Source organism: Citrus sinensis, chromosome 4, assembly GCF_022201045.2.
Source record: "Citrus sinensis cultivar Valencia sweet orange chromosome 4, DVS_A1.0, whole genome shotgun sequence".
NCBI classification, from domain to species: domain Eukaryota; kingdom Viridiplantae; phylum Streptophyta; class Magnoliopsida; order Sapindales; family Rutaceae; genus Citrus; species Citrus sinensis.
The window spans coordinates 23092791-23112185 of NC_068559.1; the positions used below are offsets into that span (position 1 = coordinate 23092791).

General features: G+C 32.8%; 2 protein-coding genes across 7 annotated transcripts; one reads left to right on the plus strand and one right to left on the minus strand.

Moving 5' to 3' along the window:
- The first annotated feature begins 2748 nt into the window (after positions 1 to 2748).
- On the plus strand, positions 2749 to 8145 carry LOC102617216 (uncharacterized). 3 transcript variants are annotated; one of them, XR_003066239.2, is made up of 9 exons: positions 2749 to 3218; positions 3351 to 3553; positions 4685 to 4787; positions 4923 to 4988; positions 5394 to 5567; positions 5668 to 5764; positions 7535 to 7671; positions 7768 to 7806; positions 7969 to 8145. XR_003066239.2 is itself a non-coding variant. In XM_006484420.4 (8 exons), exons 1-7 carry the CDS (start codon positions 2863 to 2865, stop codon positions 7658 to 7660), a joined length of 1125 nt encoding a protein of 374 aa, XP_006484483.1. In that variant the 5' UTR covers positions 2750 to 2862; the 3' UTR covers positions 7661 to 7671; positions 7768 to 8145. The 3 variants fall into 3 exon arrangements, 1 of the variants encoding a protein (XP_006484483.1); XR_371221.4 differs by having other exon boundaries at positions 2750 to 3218; positions 7768 to 7888; XM_006484420.4 differs by having other exon boundaries at positions 2750 to 3218; positions 7768 to 8145.
- A 328-nt stretch (positions 8146 to 8473) lies between these two features.
- Positions 8474 to 19160, minus strand: LOC107177723 (uncharacterized). Of its 4 annotated transcripts, none has more exons than XR_008054001.1 (3): positions 18518 to 19159; positions 10008 to 10224; positions 8853 to 9919 (listed from the first exon to the last, which is right to left on the minus strand). XR_008054001.1 is itself a non-coding variant. In XM_025100486.2 (2 exons), exons 1-2 carry the CDS (start codon positions 19078 to 19080, stop codon positions 8558 to 8560), a joined length of 627 nt encoding a protein of 208 aa, XP_024956254.1. In that variant the 5' UTR covers positions 19081 to 19160; the 3' UTR covers positions 8474 to 8557. The 4 variants fall into 4 exon arrangements, 2 of the variants coding, with proteins under 2 accessions (XP_024956254.1, XP_052295162.1); XR_001508679.3 differs by having other exon boundaries at positions 8853 to 9932; XM_025100486.2 differs by lacking the exons at positions 8853 to 9919; positions 10008 to 10224 and adding an exon at positions 8474 to 8621 and having other exon boundaries at positions 18518 to 19160.
- Positions 19161 to 19395: the final 235 nt, after the last annotated feature.

Genomic DNA, 19395 nt, shown 5'->3' on the forward strand with positions numbered 1-19395 from the left:
TATTTGTCGAGGGGCTACATGGCAATACGGTATCTTTTGGGATTTTGGCTCTATTTTTATTTTTGGGATTGTTTCTAGGGTTGACTTTATTTTAGAGATGTGCCTTCGGGCCAACATCTTAATTTGGGTTGATATCCTCTCCATCAATTTGGTGATCCTCATCCGCATCCTTAGAATCCGAAAAAAGGACCAAATCTTGAGCTAGTGCTAATGTTTCTACTTGGCGGAAGATTGGGATCCTTATATTTAGTATCCTCCCTACGATTCCGATAGTTGCATTTCTTAGCTACCACCATCTAGAAGCTAAATTTTGGGTACCCAATATGCTCCTTTACCGGTCGGGGTGGCTCCACCTCACTGTTCATGTTTCTTTCCTCATTCTAATCTTGAGGTTCCTCACTATCTCGATTTTTAGGGCACACAGTGCTGAAGTGACCATATTTTCCACAATTGAAACAAATGGTAGGAAGGCTTTCACATTCAACTTTTTAGATCCTACCTTCAAGTAAAAATTAAGAACGTAGAGGTTTATCCAGAGCAGTTTCCACAACTATTCTCGTAAATTTCCCTCGATATGCCAACTCCATATTATAGTAAATATGAATAACTTTTCCCACCAATTGGCCCACCATTCTGAATACTTTTTTTTTTTTTGTAATAATGGAGGGGCATGCTAGGAAGTCTTATCCATGCTACCATCGAATCAATTTTTTCACTTGTGCTATCTAAATATAGGGTCCATTGCTGAATAATAAAATAGTGGCCTAGGACTGTCCAAGGTCCTTGTGTTAAAGCACAATCAACATCATCTTCCGACCTAAAACGATCTAAGAAAAATCCATTCTCCAAATCAATCACCTTGAATCCTTTCGTTATGGTCCAAAGAGATTCGAGTCTATTGCATAGAAACTTATAGCCCATTGGACGTCCAAGTAATTTCACCACAACAGTATTCTGCCATGGTTTAATAAACTGAGCACGCATTTTCTGGGAAAAGTAAATTCACAGCACGGATCCTTCATTCTTAATAACAGTATCGCCGTTAATCAAAATCTAAATCTTTCTTTCTACTAGGTAGGTCTTCTTCAACTAGAGGACGGTCCTCCATAAGCTTGTCCTTAAAGGTCATTTGTGAAGGATTGTTAGGGTCCTCCCCTTGTGAACAAAATTTAGTTTTCTTGGTGGATCTGTAATCCTTTCGCTGGGCGGGGGGGGGGGGGGGGGGGGGTGGGGGTGTGTGGGGTGGTGTCTTTCAAAAGTTTAGAGGAAATCTCCATTCAAAAAAATTATATAGCCTACTTTGATTAAAATACAATTATAAAATTACTTTAATATGAAAGTTTTTTAAAGTTATATTATGAAAAAAAATGAAATAAAATTACGAAATGAAAATAGAATATTTAAGATATTTTAACATTTAAAAAAATTACAATCTCTATTTCTAAGAGTCAATTTAAATTTTTATTAGTATAGACAAAATAATTTATTTAACTTTCAAAAACTATACTAAAAAAGAAAAGACAACAATAAAAAATTTTGGATTGCTGAAAAAAAAATTGCAAGAACAAATCGAGGTTTATGGAAACAACATAAAAATATGGTTAATTCACAAAAATACTTGAATTGAAATTTTCCTAACAAGCAGCGGTGACCAGTGAACAGTGTGACGGAACAGGCCAATCGTAATGGGCTATGGCGTGACATGTAAATGGATGGACTTTGTAAATTATGACGTGGTCCGATTGTCAGAATGAGTTGAGCCATTCGCAGCCCCAATAACTCTCTCAAAACCGCACTGCCACTACCGCATTTGCTATTTAACCTCAAATAAAATTACATAAAAAGACAAAAGTATAAAATGCAGAATTCTCTTGTGAAACGCACGCATTGGCTTCTATTACAAACTATTTACACGTCCCCCACATTTCTGGATTTTCATTCTAAAAGAGTAACGCATAAAGCTCAAGCTGCCAACATTCTTGAGATTTATAATGGAATTTCACATGAAATTTGATTACCAAAAGAGTCCAAAACATTATGATGTTGTAAGATGCTTAGAGCCTTCTACTGCTATTTCTAAGACAAAACCAATTCAATGCAAACGTTGTTGTCGGGTTTGGAGATCACACACACACACACACACACATAATTCAATAAATTAATCAACTAATAATGTAAGGGACTCGTAGAAATCGAGGGTAGGAAGAGTGAGTAAGTGAGCGACAAAAAATCTTATTAACGGGATTTGATCGTTTTGGCAACAAGAGATCGTTCTTAAGGAAGAGTAAACACCATTGTTGATTTGTCGTATTGGGGTTCTCATATAGTTTAGGGAATGAGTTCATCAATGTCTAGGGTTATTTTTGGAATTAAGTGGGGAATTTGAAAGAAAGAAAAAATTAAAAAATAGAAAATGTCAATTTTAAGACATTATAAAATAAAATTACTTATATATATATATATATATATTCACTTATCTATTATTTAAAAGACTCCCTCATTATAAAATTACTGAAGAATTTGAATCTCAGCCCAGGTTGGACTTTGATCGATGTTATCCAACGGTCCAGGTTCATGCACTCGGATGACAGAGTCAACCACACGCACTCTCCGTCTCACGCATCTAACAGAACAGAACAGAACCGAACCGAACCGAAGAGATCTGCTGGTTACTACTGCTAACTTGAAGGACACCGTCACTTTTCGTCACTCCCAGTTGTCAACTCTTTGTCCCACTTTTTTTTTTTTTTTTTATTTTGTTAAAAATTTAAATATTAAAACAAGCAAAGCCAAAGCCAAAGCCGAGTAATACAGCGTTCATCTTTCTCTGCAAGCCGCTCCCCAGATCTCTGAATTTTTCAGATGGGTAAAGTTTCATTATTTATTTATGTAACAATAGCCCTGCTCCTACTCCTGCTTCTTTCAAAATCTCCTAATAAACCCCATAGCAACCGCCGCCACCGCAGACTGAAAGTCCGCTCTTCCTTCAACTTCAGGCCCACCCATCACGAGCCGGTCCCCTTTGACCCGCTCGTGGCCGACATTGAGCGCCGCCGCGAGGACCGGCAGTGGGAGAAGCAGTACATTGAGCACGCCCATCACGAGTTGAGTCACAATCACGATGCTGCCCCCGGCGAGGAGGCCCAGCCTGAGTGGGAGGATTTTATGAATGCCGAAGATTATTTGAACGATGAGGAGAAGTTTAATGTCACTGATAGGTACTTACATTTTCATGACATCATCGAGTAAAAGCTTTAGCTTTCAATATTTGAACTGTAAGCATAAGCTCATACTACTTACTCAATGCGATTTAATTATTCATCTTGTTTTGCTACAAATGGATATTGTAGGTTGGTGTTGCTGTTTCCAAAGATTGATGTGAATCCAGCCGATGGATATATTAATGAGGATGAGTTGACTGATTGGAACATGCAGCAGGCAGAGAGGGATGTGATGCATAGGACTCAGAGGGAGATGGAGACTCATGATAAAAATAAAGATGGATTTGTGTCATTTGCTGAGTACGAGCCTCCCACTTGGGTTCGTAATTCTGGTAGATATCCCTTTTTTTCCTTTTTTTTTTCTTTTTCTTTTGAAGATTATTATATTTTATGGCTTACTAGGATTGTGAAATTTATGACGGGGTTTTCACCGATGTTTGTGCATTAATGCATTTCAGTTATTTTCTTATATGTTCTCTGCTGCTTATCTGGTTTTGAGTTCCATGTGTACACTGAATTAGGGCTTTGATATGGTGTCTATGTGTTTAGTGAGTGATGGAATGTGCCATTTCTGTTGCACCTGTTTTTAGATTTCCTTTCCTCTACTATTGCTAATATCATTCCATGGAAATAGTGGCGGACTTATCATCATATGTGGATACCTGTTGTATCTGGTTTATCTTGTACTTCAATTGAATGTATGCAGTTTGTGATGGGTGTTAGTGCCTCATTTCAAAATTGTTGTTCTCTTATTTATGCTGCCTTTTTAAAAATTAAATGAAAATGAAGTATGGGCTCCTTAAAAGAGTACATTAATATAGTTCATCTTAGTATTATGCCCTGTTAATGAACCAACTCCACCTTTAGGATTTTTTCATCATCATGAATTCCATTGTGACTGAAAACAGAAATAACCATCCCTTCATCTCTCTATCACTTCTATTTAATTCTCTTCTTAGTTTCTTTACCTACATGTACTCTTGTTCTATAGTTTAGTTGTTGATGTTCAGGAAATCTTATTCTTGTTGGTATGAATTGTTCGAGTTTTTTTCAATGCACAGGCATTCTGTGTAAATTTCTGTCTGAATTTTCTATCTGTTCACACTGAGCAAGCGCATACATATATATATATTGGTGTAGAACTTGTCACATATTCATCAATAAATCCTTTATACCTATCACATAATTATAGCTTAATAACAGCTGATGTTACCCTAGACCCAAATTCATGCAATTCAATTGGTGATGTAAAATTCTTCTTTGAATGTTGATACGTTCTCTTAAGGTTTTGAGCTATACTAATCTTCTTCCAAAATTTTGGGCCATCTAGCATGGAGCCTTTATCACCAGTATGCTTCATTGATGACCTTTATCTTGTGTTAATTATTGGGGCATTAACCCAAATTTCATGTCAGACTGTCTGATTACTAATGATTTTTTTCCCATTATTTTTAATTTACTAGATAATAACTCCTTTGGCTATGATATGGGCTGGTGGAAGGAGGAGCACTTTAATGCATCAGATGCAGATGGAGATGGTCTTTTGAATCTAACCGAGTTCAATGAGTGAGGCTTCCACTATAGTAGCAGTCTCATATATAATGATAAGTTTTTCCCTCAGGGGAAAAGGGGGGAAAAAAGCTTTCTTGTTGCTATTCTTCTAATGGAAGATAATTGTTTATGTGATTTATGATGTTGTAGTTTTCTGCATCCAGCTGACACCAAGAATCCAAAGCTTATTCTATGGTTATCCAAGGAAGAAGTAAGGTGACATAGATTTCTCAAAATCCTCTTTTCTGTAGTCTGTTCATATTTGTGCAACAAGATTTATTATCTTCACTCTGCTTCATGATGAGTGACATGTATCATGGTCTTGGGTATCAGGAAAATTTGAACCAGATTTCTTGCTTCACTTTCATGATACCATTTTGAAATAAAGGCCTAAATAATCTCTAGCTATGGATACATATTTCCTAGTGCTAGTAGATTTGTTCAACAAATCACTTCATCCCAATTGGAATTGCAATGTTGTTATTAATTATTATTTATTTTATCGCTATCTTGTTTGATGTGCCCCTCATGCGTTCCTTTCTATAATGTTAAATCTTGTTAGGTCATAACGTCATTAGTTTGATGCATTTTGGCTTCTTTTTTTTTTCTTTTTTTCTATAGGGAACGAGACTCAGATAGAGATGGGAAAGTGAATTTTAAGGAATTTTTCCATGGGCTCTTTGACTTGGTAAGGAACTATGATGATGAAGGTCATAATTCTTCACATCCATCTGATGACACAATGGATGCCCCTGCCAGACAATTGTTTGGTCAGCTTGACAAAGACGGTGACGGGTACTCATTAAAAACAAAAGATACATTATTACTCTGTTATATTGATGAAGTTACTTTGTTATATGTTCAAACTAACTTCATTTGTCTTTTCACTTTGCAGATATTTATCAGATGTTGAACTACTTCCTATAATTGGAAAACTCCATCCGTCAGAGCGTTACTATGCAAAACAACAAGCGGATTACATCATATCACAGGTATACAGATTGAGAGTATAAGATTTTTCTTTGATATTTCAAGTTGTGTGCGGTTTTGACTTTGTATTGCTAATCTGAACTATTCATATATGGATGTGCTTCTTTCTGTAGTTATTGTGAATATTGATATTAAGCAATTATCAGGAATGAAGACTGGCTTATTACTGTTGCATAGACTTGTTTTGTTTACGTAATATAACCACAATTTTAACTCCTTTTGTGGATAATTGAAGGACATTTTAGGTCTTTCTTGAGGCACCCATCACTCTGTATAACTAAAGAAAGGAATTGAATTCGGTTAATATATTTGTTTACATTAGGAAATCTGGTAGACGTTGCTTAGTGTGATTGATGGCATATATAAAGTAATGAAGAGGGCTGTCCTCATCTTACGAGAAGCTTCACCTTCTTGCAATTGTTGTTGTTATCATCTCTTAAAGTTAGATCCCAGTGCTATGTGGAATGTGGATTGAAATGGGATCATAAAGTTTGTTCAAATTCAAATTAAAAAGTTTGCTTGAAGCAAAATCTTCATAACCAGAGCTTTCTCCCAAGATGTTTGTTTATGGTCCTCAATCCTCTTGGAGCTTCTGATGAAGATTGTATGGGAATGGGTGCATGGCTTGTATGCTGGCTACCATATGAATCACATGTGATTGAGATTGTAGAGTTTAGACCTAGGACTTGGGATGACTAAGGCTTAAGTTGCTTTTTAATATGTTATGTTATATTTTCATCTTGATTTGTTTTGTTTGATGAGTAAAAGTTGCCTCTTGAAAGGATTTTACTCTGCCCTGTGAAATTACACAGTTCAAGTGTCATCTAGTTCTGTGGCATGGAAAAGGAATGATCATGCTACATAGCTTGATATACTAAGAGATTGACGATTACATGGCTTAAATATGCGGTATAACAAGCCATGTATTTCACACACTCGCAACACACTGGCTGTGGACAACATTGTTTAATGAAAATACTGGCCTTGAAAATAAAGGTTTCCTTTATAATCTTTGTTTCTTGCATGCTTTGAGGGCAACCAGGATTTCTCTGTTTAAGAAACTTCTAGTGTACGGGTATGACTTGCTATGAGATTCTGACGTGTATCCTTCTTCCTTCAATACTTGTTCCAGAAGTGTGGCATTCTTTGTAGAAATTTTAGATGACATACTTTATCAAGTTGATAGCTGAAACTTTTTGTGAACTTGATTGGAATTAAATTACTTCAATAACTCTTTGAGGGTCGGACTGAGTGGTGAAGACCCTTAGATTCCACCAAGAGGTGAGGGGTTCAAATCCTTCTGTCCTCCTTGGGATGTCAATATCCCTCAAGTTTATTGACTACCAAGATTGTAGTGTCTTGCTGTAGTCCCTGGTTTAGACATTGGTGTACTTAGAAAGGATACACCAAAGGATTTTTTGGGTGGAGAGAAGAAAAGAAAATAAAAGAAAAATGAAAAAAATAAGTGTCTGTTGTGGTACGATGCATCATGCAGCTCAAATTGTGATTAACTACTGTATTGTTACTGTTAAAACTTTTGGCCTTTGGCATCAGATCCAGAATATTCTATATAAGGGACGCCTCAAAATTGCTTTCTACTGTAGAAAGGGAAATTTGTTTATATTGTACCGTAAGTTGACAATATGAACTCGCCTCCTTGTGCCTGGAAATAGAACGATTATTGCAAAGCTTGTTCTGAAAATAAGGTCTAGTTTGCTTTGGTAGTAAGTCAAGAAGCATTGGTATTGAACATTGTTCAAATGTCTCTGCAGGCAGACACAGATAAAGATGGCCGTCTAACCTTGTTAGAAATGATTGAGAACCCGTATGTATTTTACAGTGCTATTTTCACTGATGAAGACGATGATGACTACATATACCATGACGAGTTCCGCTAATTTCAGTCCACGTAAGAGGAAACATTCTATTTGCTTTGAGTTTTGGCATCTTTGTTCATAACCATCTGCTTTCCGAATTATCAAATGCATTTTCACCATAATTGCAGGATACTAAGGAAACTACAGTCGCTTCAAATTCTTTGTTGGTGAGAATGTAATACTTAAGTAATTATGGAAGCCTTTTACATCATTTATTGTGGATTGTGGCAATTGAAATTGCCATTCATGGTGAGTGGCCGTTATATCTAAAGTGTACGCGTATTTTGCATGAAGACCATTTCAGCATTTTTTATGGATCTTTATTGCAGATTTTGGACTTGAGATTGTGCAAGGAGTTAATAGGATAACAGTTAGGATATCAACCTTTGGGGGAACATTTGTTAAAATTGCTTACAGTTTCCATATTCTTGGTTTTCTCGATACACATTTGTACCATGTAACATCAGACTGATTTTTATTGTTTAGAAGCTTGTCCGTTACAATCAGCAAGGTTGCTTTTTGATTGGTGTAGACATATGCAATTGATGACTTGATTGCTGTTGTTGTCGTTTGTTTCTTAATGATATTTTATGAGATTCACCCAAATTCGAAAATCGAACCCTATAATTCACATATGGAGAAAATCCTACATTAACTCGCCTGGGGATCGGGCCTGGAGGCATCAAATCAAACCTTCGTTTGATGCTTCAATTTTTCTTTTTATAATTAATGCAGTGAACATTTACATTTATGCTTGATGTCAGAAAGGTAACGACTTGAAAAAGAATTGCCGGTTTTAGATTGGGGACATCTTGGTTTATAAAAATGTCTGCATTCTGAGTAACCAAATTCTTTCCAAGTTCTAACCATAAGTACAAGGTGCTGAGGAAACTGTCATAGATTCAAATTCTTTGTTAATTACAACCTTTTATTGTGGATTGTGGCCATTGAAAATGCCATCCATGGCGAGTGCCTGTTAACTCTACATAATAGAACACACAGTATATGAGATGAAAGTAGCCAAGAAATTTTATAAAAATGCCTCAATCATGTCCAACATTCAAATGAAAGAATATGGTTAGAAATATCAAATTGGTATCTGACGATGATAGTTAAATTGAGACCATTTTGCAAATGAATATTTATATGCAAAAATGATATTTCTTTTCCCCTGCAGTTTTCTCAGATCCTTGAACAAAATTACCGAATAGTATGAGAGCTATTAATTTATTAGAAAAAGACATTCTTACAAACGATTGTACAACACTTTGCATAAAACTGTGCATTTTAATAAAACAAAATTGTAACAAATTTATAAATATTAAAAATTGATCCTTTACACCCTCATGGTTGACTACTTAAATCCATTTCTCATTTTTTCGGTAAATCAATCTCTCTTAAAATCTCAAGAGATTGTATCTTTCCAACTTTATTATATAGTTTATCAATTTCAATAAAATCTTTATCAGCAAACATTTCACTGTTAGCCGAATTTGTTAATGCATATCCTATGGCATATGTTATGATATGTGGATAAGATCCATCAAGCATTATATCAAAGTATTTAAAATAATGACGTAAGGTTAATGTCTTATTTATATTCCGGTCTCTAAAGCTTATAGAATATTTAGTGTATATCTTAAATATTAATTTTTCATAACTAAGGTTTCCTTATATTATTCCAAGGAGTGCATGTTTTCGATCTTTTATTATATTATCCAGTACAGTTAAATTTACTAGACTATCTATTCCTTCTAAAAAAGATGAGCTTTTATTATAATTTGGATTCCTCCAATATGAATATATCCAATCTTGGGTCTATCACTAGATCTTATCTTACAATTTTATTTTCTATACCTGGTTTTAATAATAAAAGTGTTCGGGTTGGATTTTTCTAAAAAACTTCAGAAGTATAGTCGACCCTAATTTACTTAGAACTCATTGTTGTTGTCGAGCTGACCACGTAAGTACAACCTGGAGCCTATGTTGGCGACCTGGTTCACAAGTACGACCTGAGATTTATGTGAATAACCTGATTTAAGAATACAACCTTAGACCTATATGAGCGACCAGGAAATTCACCGGTCCGACCTCGAAATTTATTTGCCCGACCAGAGAATTAGCTTGACATAGAAGTTAAGATAACGTGGCCTAATTTCTAGGAAAGTTGTGTGCCACGATCTATTTAAACTATCTCCAACCGATGACCACGTGCAACTGCTGAAGAAAGTGGGCAGAAGTTAAAGGTGGTAACCACCCATGACCAGGGGCCTATTTAAGCTGAAAATGGCAACTGAGGTGGAGGTTAGCAAAAATCAACCAAAAAAACTCTAGAAGTGACCTATCTAAGAGCCTTAACAGAGCTTACCAGATTTTGAGTTCTTTGATCGGAAAATTCCTTTCTTTTGAACCCATTCACAATTCTTCCCTCTCATTTTTATCTCTTTATACACAATTTCTGACTTAAGCATCGGAGGGTCTGCGCCGGAAACCCACCGGCGTATCCTAACCGTGTTTTCTGGTTGACAGGTACGGAAAATTGCGGTCATATTGGCGTTTGAGCTTGGATTCGTGCTGTAATTCCCCTAAAGAAACAAATTCAGATGTTGAGGTCGTTTTTCGGTATCAACAAAAAGTATATTTGTATTTCCTCTAACATGCCTAATTTTGATATGTTCTTCCCTTACAGTGGCACTGAAATACGTTATATTTTTTTTTCTTTTAATCATGTTAGCAATTCCTTGTGCTAATATATTGATTGGGGTCAGATGTTTCAAATCCCCTTTTTACTAATCTTAAGGTTTTTTTTAATAAAAACTTAATTCTCTATTAAGAGAACCTTGTTCTTTTAATTCTTCATTCTAATATAAATCTCTATTATCTAATTCTTCTATATACACTCTCAATCTGAGCTATTTAAAGTCTCCTCAGAAAGGTAGTATATGCTATCATTATCACTAACATCTTCATTATTAGTGATTAACTCTAAATCATTGAAATTCTCAAACATTTTGATATTTACTTTTTTTTCTTAGGACATTTATTTGCATAATGCTCTTCTTCATTATATAATCAACATTTACATTTTTGGGGTGTGTTGGTTTTAGATTTTCCTTTAAATTTATTCCTTTTGAAGATTTTCTTCTTAAATTTATTTTTCTTGTAATATTTCTCATTGGTTTTAAAGAATTCATTCTTTTTGAATTTCTCCTCATGTTTATAGGTTTTATCTGAACATCTAAATATTGGTTAATCTTCTAAATACAATCCTCGATATTGTATTTTCATAAGTCTTTTATCTCTTATTTTAGCACACAGCTCGTTTATTCTATTTCGTCCAAACTTGATTCTATTTCCTAGGGTATCAGTGTTTGTACTATCTATGTATTCTTTACTATACTCTAGCATAATTACCCCCCCCCCCCAAACAATACTGATATGCTTACAATGAGTATACACTTAGTGCCATAGGGATCTTTTTCCAAAATACACTAGATTTGTGACTTTAAAATTCAAGATTTTCATTCTAGTTTTATTAATTTTGATCTGCTAAAGTATTTCTCGTTCCATCTCTTCTACATCTATTTTTAAAGCTTTTTAATGTATTAACTATAATTTTATAAAGTTCTAAATGATTATCATGTCCATAAAGATCTATATATTCTAAATTAGATCATGTATTTATAATTATTTGTCACTCATAAGACATAGACCAAAATTTTTCCTCTAACATATCTATAAGCTATCTTCCCAGCTAAGGTACATCTCATCTAGGCTTTCATTCAGCATTCTAGATCAAAACGTTCATATGATTATTGTTATTATCCATTATGGACGATTTTGAGTCCCGATATTAACTCTACACCTGTCTTGAATTATTTCCAAACTATTGAATATGACTTCCATTAATGCTATCCTATTTTCTTGTTTGAATGAATCAAATATTTCTCGATAATTATTAAGGATTATCATTTTCATCTCTCTTCATACAAGCGTTTGCATGTAACTAATATAATTTTAACAATAGAAATTTTATAAATAACTTAATATTCTTTACCAGAATCTAAATTATCATTTACATATGAAAACTTGTTAAGTAATCTCTCAACTTTTATGAATTTAAGTTACTTTTATCACTTCCTATCTCATAAAATCCTAGAAAACAAACAAGGCCCAATATACTTTTGTTTGTTGTTAAAATATAAGAAGATAGTTCAAGATTATTAATCACTACACTATCTCTCAATATTATGGAATAAATTCACTAATTGTCTTCAACTATAGATTGGTCCACAGTCCGCACCGCCATAACTCCACACATCATGCAAGATTACTCTAACGACTATTCTGCACGGCCTAACACAACATACAATAGACTAGCATAATAGGATATGTCTAAATAAATTTCTTACAATCGTCTCTAGAATAGTGCTTAGTAATAAGAAATCTTCTTCATTTAGCACAAGTGTTGGCATGTAAGATTCTTGGTTAATCTCTAAGAAAATATAAAATATATGAAGATTATAATATCACTCAAAAAGAGTTTTATTAATTGCATAACATGAATTTTTACAAAGGGATATTATAGAATACAGATGTGAGTGAAGGATTAAACATATGATGCCCTCTTCTTTTTATATGATTATATTTATAAACTTAAAGAGATTAGGTTATCTCTTTTTACATGACATATGTTATATCCTCCACATCGATCATGGATTCTCTGGAGATAAGGTGACCCCTTCCTCTTTTATTATTGAGGATAGTTCTTCTCTTCTTTTTCTATACCTATTATGAGCTCTGATAAACTTTATCCTTTTAAAATCTTTTCCTTTGAATTATTGATGCTTTCGGCTAGCATCATTTATCTTTTCAATGACATTTCTGTCATATGCTTATTATGAGCTCCTCATCTAGTGACATGTCCTCCCCGCTAGATTCCCCTTTTAATCTTTCATAACAATAGCCACATGATAACTAATGCTTTAACAACTTGCATATCTCATGGTGTGATGGCAAGCTAAACTTCATAAGATTTTCATATATTATTTTTTTCCTTTTTCAATATTATCTGCTTGGCTAGTATGCTTTTCTTTTTGCTCATAGAAAAGATTATATGTTCTTTGGTGGCCTCGTTGAGCCAAACTTTTTCCTTACTTATCCTCTTGAGTGTCCTTCATAATTATTTGATTTAGATCAATTGTGAGACTTATTTTCTTACTGTTAATACCAACTTGAATCATGTGTTGCGCTGGATTCCACTTATTATCACAGTATTCAGGGCAAGTAGTGAGGATCTTACTAAAAATCATTTCTTTTGTCTTAGCCTTATTATTACCACTTATTATCCTTTTAAGATCATTGAAAGCCTTTTTAATTTTTCTAAGTGTTCTTCTAATTCTCTACAATCATTATTGACATAAACAAGGCTAAAAAAACTATATTCAAACATGTTTTTTTTATCATTTTTAGATCAGCTCCTAAAACAAGGCTAATCCTTAGGTACAACCCTGAATTATCTAGTATTACAACCTAGTTAAGACGAATCTCATAGGCTATTTTACCATTTCTTTTATAATCATAAACGTAATCGCTTCCTAAAGGGATTTTAATCATTAGAATAAATTGTCTCATTTTGTCATATTGAGGCTTTGAGCTTATTGAAGAGCTTTGAGCTTATTGAAGAGCTTTGAAAACCCTCTTTTGCTAAGTTAATATTGTGAGTTACCACTAATGATTAGAGGGATATAATTTATTTTTCCTTTTTTCATAGAACCTAATTATGAAATAGAAATAAGTCCTATATTATTAGGCATGAACTTTCTTAAAAATTTCTTTTCTTACTATATAGGAGAAAGAAAAATAAGCATAATAATTGAAGAGATTAAACAAACCATATCAAGATATGTCTAATCTTTTTATAATATATCTAAAATTGATTATACTATATTATAGGCATAGGCCAGAATGGTTCCATGCTTTAATTGATACTGGTTCATGAGTTAGTTTAGCTAATTTCAAGATTTATCCAAAATCTTATTGGAAAGATAATAAGCCCTTAACAAGAAAAGATATAAATGGTGAACAAATCACCTTAGGAGAATGTAGAATTAAAACTTTAATACAAATAGAGGATTATATTCTAAGTACACCTATATTATGTTCCTATGATCATATGGGTGCATATATAAATTTAGGAGTTGATTTTCTTTGTCAATTCATTTATTTAATGACTAACGAAACAATTATTGTTAAAACACCATGTAATCATTCCATTACAACACCAAGGATTTATAACCCTGTTAGGTGAACAACTCGAAAATTACATTTTCGAAGCAGCCAGCGTGGTGATTTCAATATAAAAATCAATCAAATCACCTCTAATTACAAAGAAATCTTATAAACACCTAATAAAAACGTTAGAGAAAACCTAATTCAATTATGGGAAATTGATAAAATGTCTGCTAAAATTGAATTAAAAGATCCAAATGTTATTATAAAAGTCAAGCCTATGAGATATGTGCAAAATGATAGACAAGAATTTGATTAACAAATCAAAGAATTATTATATCTCAGGATTATTCAAGAATCTAAAAGCCCACATATAGCCCAACCTTTATGGTTAGGAATCATGTAAAGATTAAACGAGGAAAAGCCTGTATGGTCATTAACTATAAAGAATTGAATAAATATACCAAATTTGATGGGTATTTTTTTACCTCCTATAAATAAATTAATTACTTCTATAATCAATAAAAAGATATTTAGGTAGTTTGATTGCAAATTGGGATTTTGGCAAATCAAACTTAAAGAAGAAAGTATACCATTCATTGCTTTTAATACACCTCAAGGACAATATGAATGGATTGTGATACATTTTGGATTAAAGAATGCACCACAAAATTTTTTAAAGGATGGACAAAATTTTCAAAGAATTTCATGAATCTGCATTGTTTATATATATATGATATTCTAATATCTTCAGATAATGAAGTTGATCATATTAATCATCTTGCTTCTTTGCAGAGAAATGCAAGAAACGTGAAATGTTATTTTATAAAAAAGAAAGCTAAGATAATGAAACCTAGGATAGATTTTTTAGGGTTGATAATAGATGAAACGGAGATTGAGATCCAACCTCATATTTATGAAAAAAAAATATTTATTTCCAGATAAGTTAGAATCTAAAGAACAGATTTAAAGAATTTTAGGATGTCTTCATAATGCTGAAGTTTCATAGAAAATTTAGTTAAAGAAAGACAACCCTTAGAAAGATTATTGAAAAAGAAGAATACAAAATCTTGGGAAGATCTTCATACCAAGGTGGTAAAGAGGTTAAAAGAAAAATACAGAAATCTACCAAAGATTGGGATTCCCTACCACTAGTAATAATTTAATTATTGAAATTGATGATTCTAATAATCACTAGGGTGTTGTACTAAAAACAAATCAAGAAAAGATTTATAGATATACCAATGGAACATTTATACCTGCAGAAAAGAATTATCATAGTAATGAAAAAGGACTTGTTAGCTATTAAAAACGGAATAGCTAAATTTATTTTTCTTTTTCTTACCAAAAAAATTTAAGATGAGATCTGAGAACACTCAAGTCAAAAGAGTTATATTTAATAAATTGCCTAATTTATCTCGATATAAAAGGTTAATTAGATGGCAACAGTTCTTTGCTGAATATGATTTTGAAATTGAGTATATTAAAAGATCTAATAATAGTATTGCAGATTTCCTTAGCTGAGAATATAATTAAGAGCAGTATTTCCAAAATATTAAAAGGTATAATGATGTGATCTAAAGGTCAAGAATTACTTTTCCAGGACAATTAAGTGATTTATAATGGGCTTGCCATAATAGATGATGCCCATGAAAAATTGAGCAAACTTTATTCAGACAAAAGTTTACAAAATCATCCAGAAGTCCAGACTTCAAAGCAATATATTAGCATTATACCAAAAAAAGGTCCATTTCAAGGATCAAATTGAAGGGCAGATTACCCAGATTTCTTCATAGAACTCAAAGATCACACATCCAGAGAAATTTCTCACAATTAATGATCTTAAAGAACAATATATAAAGAAAAAAGGTTCTCAAAACTCTTCAGTAAGTTCAAAGCCTCAATATGACAGAAGCAGACAGTCTATTCTAATGGTTAAAATCTCATTAGGAAACAACTACGCTTACGATTATAAAAGAATGGGTAAAATATCATATAGGATTCATCCCACCCAAGCTATAGTACCAAAGCATTCAAGGTAATACTCAATGATTAACTTTGTTCTAGGAGCCGATCTAAAATTGATAAAAAATCATGTTTGAATATGGTTTTCTTAACTTTGTTTATGTCAATGTTGATTGCATGGAATTAGAAGAGCTCCTAGAAAAAAATTAAAAAGGCTACCAATGACCTCAAAAAGATATCTAAGGCGCAAGAAATTATTTTTATCAAGATTCTCACTATTGCCTTGAATACTGTGATAATAAGTGGTATCAAACACATCATACGATTTAAGTTGACATTAACAGTAAGAAAGTAAATCCAACTATTGATCTAGATTAGGTCTACAAAGAGTATGATCCCGAATGATCCGAACTTAAAGCTCGCAGTAGCAAAAGTGTCGTTGAGATGACAGTCGTCTATGAATTCACTTGAGAGGATAAGTAAAGAAAAAGTGCAACTTCAAAAGACCATAAAAGAATATATAATTTTTTCTATGACCAGAAAGGAAAACATACTAAACAGATAATATTGAAAAAGGAAAAAAAGCAATATATGACAATCTTGTATAATTCAATTTGCTAGCACACCATGAGATATGTAAGGTGTTAAAGTATCAGTCATCATACGGCTACTTTTACAAATAATCAAAAGGAAAATCTAGCGGGAAAGACATGTTGTTAGATGAAGGGCTCATAACAGGCATATGGCAAAAAAGTCACTGAAAAGATAAAAGATGCTAGCTGAAAGCATCAATAATTTAAAGGAAAAGATTCTAAAAGAATAAAACTTATCAGAACCATGTAAAAGATGTTGACCAACAGAAAAAGAAGAGAAGAGCTGTCTTCAATAATAAAAATGGCAAGGGTCAACTTATCTCAAAGGAATCCACCATCGACAAGGAAAATGTAATAAGTGTCATGTAAAAAGAGATAATCTTATCTCTTCAAGCTTATAAATAGAATCATGTAAGAAGTAGAGGACATCATATGTCTAATCCTTCACCCGCCATTTGCATTCTATAATTTTCCTTCATAAAAATTCTAGTTATGAAATAATTTTTTAGTGAAATTATCAACTTCATATATCTTATATATTCTTAGAGATTAACCAAGAATCTTACGTGCTAACAATTGTGTTAAATGAAGAAGATTTCTTGTTACTAAGCATTCTTTCAAAGACAATTATAAGAAATTCACTTAGGCATTTCCTATTAGACCAGTCTGTTGTATGTTGCATTAGGCCGTGTGGAATAGTCACTGGAGTAATCTAACATGATATATGGAGTTACGGCAGTGCTGACCGTGAACTAATCTACGGTTGAAGACAATTAGTGAATTTATTCCAAAATACCGAGGATAGTACAATGATTAATAATCTTGAACTATCTTCTTATATTTTATCAACAAACAAAAGCATACTGGACTTTGTTTTCTAGGGTTTTATAAGAGAGTAAGTGATAAAAGTAACTTAAACTCATAAAAATGGAGAGATCACTTAACAAGTTTTTAGTTACAATTAATAATTTAGATTCTAGTCAAGAATATCAAGTTATTTATATAGTTTCTATTATTAAAACTATTAATTACAAGCAAACGCTTGTACAAAGAGATGAAAAGGATAAACCTTAATAATGACCAAGAAATATTTGATTCATTCAAAGAAGAAAATATAATAGCATTAATGGAATCCATATTAATTAGTTTGGAAATAATCTAAGGCAGGTGTCGAGTTAATAACATAACTCAAAATTGTCCATACTGGATAATAATAATAATAATCATATGAACCTTTTAATCCAAGATGCTGAATTACAATTTCTATTGAAAGCCTAGATGCTATGTATTTTAGTTAGGAAGATAACCAGTAGATAACATAAATAATTAAATATGTTGAAGGAAAAAATTTAGTCTATGTCTTAAAATAGACAAATAATTATAAATGTAGGATCAAATTTAGAATATATAAATTTTTATGAACATGATAATTATTTAGAGCTTTATAAAATTATAATTAATACATTCAAAAATTTTAGGAATAAATATAGAAGATATGGAAGGAAAAATACTCAAGTTGATCAAAATTAATAAAACTAGAATAAAAACCTTAAATTTTAAAATTCACAAAAATCTAACGTATTTTACAAAAGGATCCCTGTGGTACTAAGTGTTTGGTACTCATTGTTGTAAGCATATTAGTATTGTAATTTATTAATAATCTTTTTATTTTTATTGCTTTGCCTTTGGATGTAATTTATCATCATCTGCCATCTTTAAGCCTCAATTTCAGTCTAATACAACAAATGATTCTCTATCTACTGATATTTTTCTAAATCTTTTTAACTACTGCATTGATAATACACATACGTTTATTTGCTTATAAAACCTCTATCTAGTAACCATGTATAACTAACAATGATGACAATTTCATACATACTTTGTTCAACTATTAATAATATTTGATAGTATTAAAGAAAATAGTTTAGTTTATCTTTTTTTATTTTTTTATTATAATTGAATCCTAGTAATGAATCATTACAAGGAGTTTTGTTTTATCTTATTTTATTTTATTTTTTAAAAAGAAGCAATTACTAAGCAAAGCACGATAGAACAATTAAAAATATATTAAAATAAAGAACATTATTACTGTTTACGGCGGCCCTTATTACGTTGAGGTTGTTCTTCATCATCATCGGAATCGGAATCAGTGTCACGATCAGAATCTTTATCATCATCATCATCGGACGGAGGCGAAGGATCGAGACGAGCGGCATCCTTAGCCCAGCGAATTATCTTCTCAACTTCATCCTCTCCATCATCAACATCACCATCCGGTATTTTGGGACCAACAGCCACTCCATCATATTTCTTATCATCATTAGCAGAGGACGAAGAAGAAGAAGCTTTAAGAGCCGCTAATCTCGCAGAGAGGTCGTCTCCGAGAGAACTCTTCAATTCGTCGTCAACGCTAACATTACGATGAGTTTGAGATTGAGATGGTGTTGCTGATTGAGACTTAGATTGACGAGGGACGGAGGGTCGGGATCTGAGGGCTTGAAATCGACGGTCGAGATCGGCGTCGAGGTAATTGGAAGAGATGCTTGCTATGTGGGAATCCACGGAGAGTTTCAAGAGCATCTCATCATGTGCTGCTTCCAGTAGTTTTTCCACTTCATTACTTTGATCGCTCTTACTGTTATTTTTCTCCATTTTTCTCCCTTCCTTTCGCTCTATCTCGGTGCCTTGCCTCCTCTGTATTCTTTATTTCTTTTGTCATACTCGTTGGAAGGACAGCATGATTCAAATTATCATGCAATTGGCGTTCAATTACTGAAATATCCTTGCACTTTAAAAAAAAATTTATCAACACGTTATTTTTCAAATTTGGTCTACTAGGCTTGACCGGTTGTGTATTGTATCGTGTGGTGAAGCTGGGTAGATTTATCTTGAGACAAAAAATGAAAATGTGAAGAAATGAGAGCACATATTGGAATAAGGAATCGCAACATAAATTAGTTATATATT